The 7,500-nt window shown below is 40.5% G+C and overlaps 1 protein-coding gene across 1 annotated transcript in view; it reads right to left on the bottom strand.

Moving 5' to 3' along the window:
* Positions 1-7,500, bottom strand: part of LOC123726134 (keratin-associated protein 5-1-like) — a 49,515-nt gene that overhangs the window by 6,747 nt on the left and 35,268 nt on the right. The window contains exon 5 of the mRNA XM_045692728.1: positions 3,621-3,732. Coding sequence (XP_045548684.1) covers positions 3,621-3,732 — 112 coding nt within the window. The remainder of the gene's footprint in view (positions 1-3,620; positions 3,733-7,500) is intronic.

Below are 7,500 nucleotides of genomic sequence, written 5' to 3'. Positions count from 1 at the left end.
AGAGTCTTGGTCAGATGGATACTGTATGTGTCTAGATAGATACTGTATGTGTCTAGATGGATACTGTATGTGTTTAGATGGATATAGTATGATATGTGTCTAGATAGATACTGTATGTGTTTAGATGGATACTGTATGTGTTTAGATAGATACTGTATGTGTCTAGATAGATACTCTATGTGTTTAGATGGGTATTGTATATGTTTAGATGGATATAGTATGATATGTGTCTAGATAGATACTGTATGTGTTTAGATGGATACTGTATGTGTCTAGATGGATACTGTATGTGTTTAGATGGATACTGTATGTGTCTAGATGGATACTGTATGTGTCTAGATGGATACTGTATGTGTTTAGATGGATATAGTATGATATGTGTCTAGATAGATACTGTATGTGTTTAGATGGATACTGTATGTGTTTAGATAGATACTGTATGTGTCTAGATGGATACTGTATGTGTCTAGATGGATACTGTATGTGTTTAGATAGATACTGTATGTGTCTAGATGGATACTGTATGTGTCTAGATGGATACTGTATGTGTCTAGATAGATACTGTATGTGTCTAGATAGATACTGTATGTGTCTAGATAGATACTGTATGTGTTTAGATGGATACTGTATGTGTCTAGATGGATACTGTATGTGTCTAGATAGATACTGTATGTGTTTAGATGGATACTGTATGTGTCTAGATAGATACTGTATGTGTCTAGATAGATACTGTATGTGTTTAGATGGATACTGTATGTGTCTAGATGGATACTGTATGTGTTTAGATAGATACTGTATGTGTTTAGATGGATACTGTATGTGTCTAGATAGATACTGTATGTGTCTAGATGGATACTGTATGTGTCTAGATGGATACTGTATGTGTTTAGATAGATACTGTATGTGTTTAGATGGATACTGTATGTGTCTAGATAGATACTGTATGTGTCTAGATGGATACTGTATGTGTCTAGATAGATACTGTATGTGTCTAGATAGAATACTGTATGTGTCTAGATGGATACTGTATGTTTTTTAAACATTTTAGTAATTTAGCAGACGCTCTTATCCAGAGCGACTTACACTAGTCAATGCATACATTTAATTTCATGCATTTTTTTTGTACTGGCCCCCCGTGGGAATCGAACCCACAACCCTGGCGTTGCACACACGATGCGGCATTGCAAACACCATGTTCTACCAACTGAGCCACAGGGAAGCTAGATGGATACTGTATGTGTCTAGATAGATACTGTATGTGTCTAGATAGATACTGTATGTGTTTAGATGGATACTGTATGTGTTTAGATGGATACTGTATGTGTCTAGATGGATACTGTATGTGTCTAGATGGATACTGTATGTGTTTAGATGGATACTGTATGTGTCTAGATGGATACTGTATGTGTTTAGATGGATACTGTATGTGTCTAGATGGATACTGTATGTGTTTAGATGGATACTGTATGTGTCTAGATGGATACTGTATGTGTTTAGATGGATACTGTATGTGTCTAGATGGATACTGTATGTGTTTAGATAGATACTGTATGTGTCTAGATGGATACTGTATGTGTCTAGATGGATACTGTATGTGTTTAGATGGATACTGTATGTGTCTAGATAGATACTGTATGTGTTTAGATAGATACTGTATGTGTCTAGATGGATACTGTATGTGTCTAGATGGATACTGTATGTGTTTAGATGGATACTGTATGTGTTTAGATGGATACTGTATGTGTCTAGATGGATACTGTATGTGTCTAGATGGATACTGTATGTGTTTAGATGGATACTGTATGTGTTTAGATGGATACTGTATGTGTTTAGATAGATACTGTATGTGTCTAGATGGATACTGTATGTGTTTAGATAGATACTGTATGTGTCTAGATGGATACTGTATGTGTTTAGATAGATACTGTATGTGTCTAGATGGATACTGTATGTGTTTAGATGGATACTGTATGTGTTTAGATGTCTTCATGTTAGTGTCACTATTTGTTATGGTACAGCATGGGGGAGGACAAACGGTGTTGTCGCTCTTCTCAAAGTGCTGTCCCATAGCTAAAACACTGTATCATGGCGTGCCTTTCTGAGGCTAAATAAGGAAAGGACACAACCTTCATTACCTTCTGCAGACATGTTCCTCACACTGCAACTGAGATATATTAACACAACAAGATGTCATCTTCTCTCAAAGAAGATAATGTGTTTGAGTTCATCCACTTTTGCTGTAAAGCTAGTTTTAACCTTCTGGCTTTTTCCCCTAAGAGTCTTTGGGATTTCCTTAATAAGGCTTTGGCTCCTGGGCAGTGAATCTCACCACATTAGGGACGAGGATTGTCCAATCACAGCACAGCATGGCACGGCATAGCTGACGTGATAGGCTGAGGAAAAGCGGGTTAGTAGGGTTCTTCTCCTCTCAGACACATCCACAGACTCGACTACTGTAATGGCTGTACTGTAACATAATATGAAGGCTATCTTACTATCCTGTATGTTAAACCTCAGGAAATATATCTTAATATGAGTGTAGTAAATGTCTAATATGAGTGTAAAATATGCCAGATGCTTGGTCACTTAAAGTAATTAGTCATTACCAGTTAATAAAATACACCATACATGCACTAATCGACCAACCTGAACTCTTGCTTTGACGTAACATAGTAAACCTAAATTTGTATCCCTCCATTTAATATGATACAGTATGCTACGTTTCACATGCTATGTATTAATTGTCCTAATTCAAACAATATTTTACAAATTGCAATACGTATGATATGTTACAAATTTCAATTTGTTGTGGCTATTGTTAGCTAGGTGGCTAACATTAGCTAGGCTAGGGGTTTGGGGTTAGGGTTAAAGGGATACTTCGGGATCTACTTGCCCAGAGTCAGATGGACTCGTGGATATTAGTTTCATGTCTCTGAATGTGGTTTGAAGGAAATTGCAAACTAGCGTTAGTGGATACCCATAGAAATCCAGTCATTGTGCTAACGCTCGTGAAACTACCTCTAACTTCCTTCATACTGGACACAGAGACATAAAAATGGCATCCACTAGTTCATCTGCCTCTGGGGAAGTAGATAAAGGGCATCATTGACAAAATCCCTAAGTATCCCTTTAAGGGTTAGAGTTTAGGGGTTAAGGTTAGGGTTAAAGTTTAGGGGTTAAGGTTATGGTAAGGGAAAGCGTTAGGGTTAGCTAACATGCTAAATATTTGCAAAGTATCTAAAAAGTACCATCCCTTTAAACTTGTGAACTGCTCTTAAGGAAATATATAGCCCCTTGGTCTTCAATGTATGGATGAATCCAATAAAGACCTTGAAATGTTCCCCTCAGCAATTAATCTCCATTCAATTACACACTGCTTTACTTAGTGAACCATTCAGCCTCCTCTCCCGGCTATAATTGTCTCAGTTAATTGCTTTTTAACTCTCTTTGATTACAAGGTTGACCCTGAATGACCGGAGAACCTTAGTCTGGCTAACAACCAACTTCAAGTCCTCCTGACTTCAGAGTCTGGAAAGGCTATTTGATGTTGTTGGTATGATGTGTTGATAATGAAGGGGATGTGTTTTTTTATTGATAGGTTCTGCTTCACACACACACACACACACACACACACACACACACACACACACACACACACACACACACACACACACACACACACACACACACACACACACACACATACACACACATATACACACACACACACCGCTACCACCACCAACACCCAAACCCTGTTACCCCTCCATCCAGCACCCCCTTCCCTCCCTCTTTCTGACCCGCCTCCCAGAGTATCACGCTCATTGGAGATCACAGGAGATTGGTGGCACCTTAATTGGGGAGGACAGGTTCGTGGTAATGGCTGGAACGGAATAGGTGGAATGGTATCAAATACATCAAACACATGGTTTCCATGTTTTTGATGCCATTCCATTCGCTCCATTCCAGCCATTATTATGAGCCGTCATCCCCTCAGCAGCCTCCACTGTTGGAGATGTGATTTTCAGGAGCCTATTCATCATGGTGACATGTGTGTATAATGGTGTTAAGTCTTCTTATCACAGTGCTGACACAGTGCTGTGGTAATGAACAGTGTTGAGCCACAGATAGAGAGGGACAGAGGAAATGAACCTGCCAGTGTTGTTCTGACCTTCCTGGGCCACAGACAGCACACAACACCATGACACTAAACGCACAACTCACAGCTAAGTAGATCCAGCAACCCTTTGTGTTTTATCTATCACGTGATGGGCAACATGACATGCAGTCCACAATCCACCCTGATCCATAGTAGCCTATTTTTTCTTTATGGAGCATATTCTGTATATATCAAATTTCAATGAAGCATGGTGTTGATTATTTTCTACTCTGTTAACTTATGAGAGCATTGCGGTTTTTCGGTTTTAGTTTTGTCATTTTTATATCTTATTTCAGGGTGGGGGTGTTACTTGTATTGTTTGCTGTTATCTGTCTGTTTGTAAAACTGAATGTAGACTATACATAAAATACTAATAAACAACTCCTGGCTAACTGAATGTAGACTATACATAAAATACTAATAAACAACTCCTGGCTAACTGAATGTAGACTATACATAAAATACTAATAAACAACTCCTGGCTAACTGAATGTAGACTATACATAAAATACTAATAAACAACTCCTGGCTAACTGAATGTAGACTATACATAAAATACTAATAAACAACTCCTGGATAACTGAATGTAGAATATACATGAAATACAATTCAGTTATAGTTATAATCCATTCTCTTTACAACAACAAAAATATACCAGGTGCCAAGCATGATCTGAGGGTCTGAGATGGTGTGGCCTGAGAAATAGCAGCCTGTGATTATAAACGGGGTAGGTAGGGGGGAGTGTTTCCTCCCTGCTAGTCTTCTGTCCTGCCACAGCTTGCTTAGAGGCGACAGAGCCCCACTCATTACTATACAGAACGGCCTGCTAACAAAGGCCGCGTACCTACATTGCTGCTGCTGTTGTGTGTTCTACAGAGATAACCGATGTGTCCTCTCATCTGAATTAGCTCTCCGACCCGTCTGCTCTCTCACACACACACACACAAACGCATACACATACACGCGCACAACGTACAAACATACACATACACACGTACATACCCACGCACGCACGCAGGCATGCACACACACACACACACTCCCGCAAACTCTCCCATGGGAGAAAAAGCGATTACAGGATTACTCCACACCCCCAACATGAATCGGAGCTTGGCCGCTGCATCGTCAGCACTCGCTTTTGTTCTCCGATCAGAGAAGACGACCAACACAAACAAAGCCTTCCAACATCAAAGATGCAAAAACAAAAGAAATATAATAAATATTATTCTGAGGAGAACCACAACACTATGTAAATATGCAGCATGCAGTACCTAACTACTAGAGCCCTCTCCCCAGCTCTCTTCCCCATGTTTCACCCCTGGTTGGCTAAATATTTCAGTGGACTGCTGGATGCTCACTGAGGAGTGAACCACAGTGATGAGAGAGACATCACACACTGGCCACTATTCAATCAAACATGCAATGCAGTAGAGTTTTGTTGCTTTTCTGGCTGGCTCTTTTTCTCATGGTCAAATAAAATCCCAGAATAGCGATAGGACTTTACAAACGATGGCTTACTAGGGACACTAGGGTGGGAAAGAGAGAGAGGGTGTGTGTGTGCATCATGTGTGCTGCTGGTGTGTGTGCATGCTTGGGTGAGCGCAGGCGTGGCTTAGACGTGTGTGTGTCTGTGTGTGCAAGATGTCACCAACAGGCCGCACCATTTCCGACGTCTGATTTGTCGTTAATAAAGGGAAGAGAACAGTGATGAGACAAGGAGGGGTAGAAGCCACAAACAGTGGCCGGGTTATAGTATATATATTTTAGAAAATGTAGTTTGCTTTAAATGCCAGCATGTCATACAAATTTAGGATTTTCATCTGGAAGAATTCGCTGCACACTATTGACGTAGAGAATTGTCTTTCCAGACCCAGAAGTGTTTGACAGCAGCTGATAATCAAATGAGACAAGCTATACAAATGGAAATCTCCGACGTCCGACTTCAGTGTGTTCAAGACAATTGGAAACTCAGGGGGAAAAAAATATCTCTGACTAGTAAAAATAGTTTTAAACGGTCATCTATCTCGGAATTTCAAGTCAGAAACTCGGGCCTCTTTCTCGAGCTCCGACTTTCCAACCTGAAGATCACCGACATCATGATTTGACCTGTGTTACTTACAAGTTCCCATTTGTTTTGAAAGCGCCACAAATTGAAAGAATGGCAGGAATCAGTGAAATTGCGCATTAGATGACGAATGCATTCTCAGCATGCTCAGTCAGACTCCAGTCACCCTAGTCATAGACTGTTCTCTCTGCTACAGCACCACGGGAAGTGGTACCGGAGCGCCAAGTCTAGATCCAAGACGCTTCTAAACAGCTTCTACCCCCAAGCCATAAGACTCCTGAACATCTAGTCAAATGGCTACCCAGACTATTTACAGTGCCCCCCCCCCCGTCTCTCTTTACACCACTGCTACTCTCTGTTGTCATCTATGCATAGTCACTTTAATAACTCTACCTACATGTACATACTACATCCCCTAACCGGTACCCCCTGTATATAGTCTCGCTATTGTTATTTTACTGCTGCTCTTTCATTACTTGTTACTTTTATTTCTTATTCTTAGCCATATTTTGGGGTGAAACTGCATTGTTGGTTAGGGGCTCGTAAGTAAGCATTTCACTGTAAGGTCTACACCTGTTGTATTCAGCATTTCACAGTAAGGTCTACACCTGTTGTATTCAGCATTTCACTGTAAGGTCTACACCTGTTGTATTCAGCATTTCACAGTAAGGTCTACACCTGTTGTATTCAGCATTTCACAGTAAGGTCTACACCTGTTGTATTCAGCATTTCACTGTAAGGTCTACACCTGTTGTATTCAGCATTTCACTGTAAGGTTGTGTTCGGTGCATGTGACTAATAAAATGTAATTTTATTTGATTTATGGATGAGCCTAGTATGTTTATATTAGTTGCTTAATGCATTCGTTTTTGACTAAACAGTACATTCAATATGTAGTATGATTAGTACACAGTATGGAGTTTTAGTAAGTAGTAGGCAAGACAGATTTCAGATGGCCAGTGTGCTGGTTGAAATCCACTCTCCATTCCTCACTCACTCACTCTCTCCCCTCATGAATAAACATACAGTACATTCAGCAAGAGCTGGGCTGGCATGGAGAGACCACACAGCCCCCTGGCCCAGGCAGGGGTGGGCAGAGGTAATGCTGTGTTCATTATTCCACTGCAATGCCCTCACAAAGTAGCTGCCACTGTGCCACACCACCATATTTCACCAGTCATGTGCCTCTGTCTTCTGTCTTTTGTTCCCATGACTTACACAAATGATGTAGCTGAGAGGAGGGCTGGCGTTCCCAAACCTTCTCTGCCAGAATTCC

The sequence above is a fragment of the Salmo salar genome, chromosome ssa13 (genome assembly GCF_905237065.1).
Source record: "Salmo salar chromosome ssa13, Ssal_v3.1, whole genome shotgun sequence".
NCBI lineage: Eukaryota > Metazoa > Chordata > Actinopteri > Salmoniformes > Salmonidae > Salmo > Salmo salar.
This window is presented reverse-complemented; position numbering and strand designations above follow the sequence as displayed.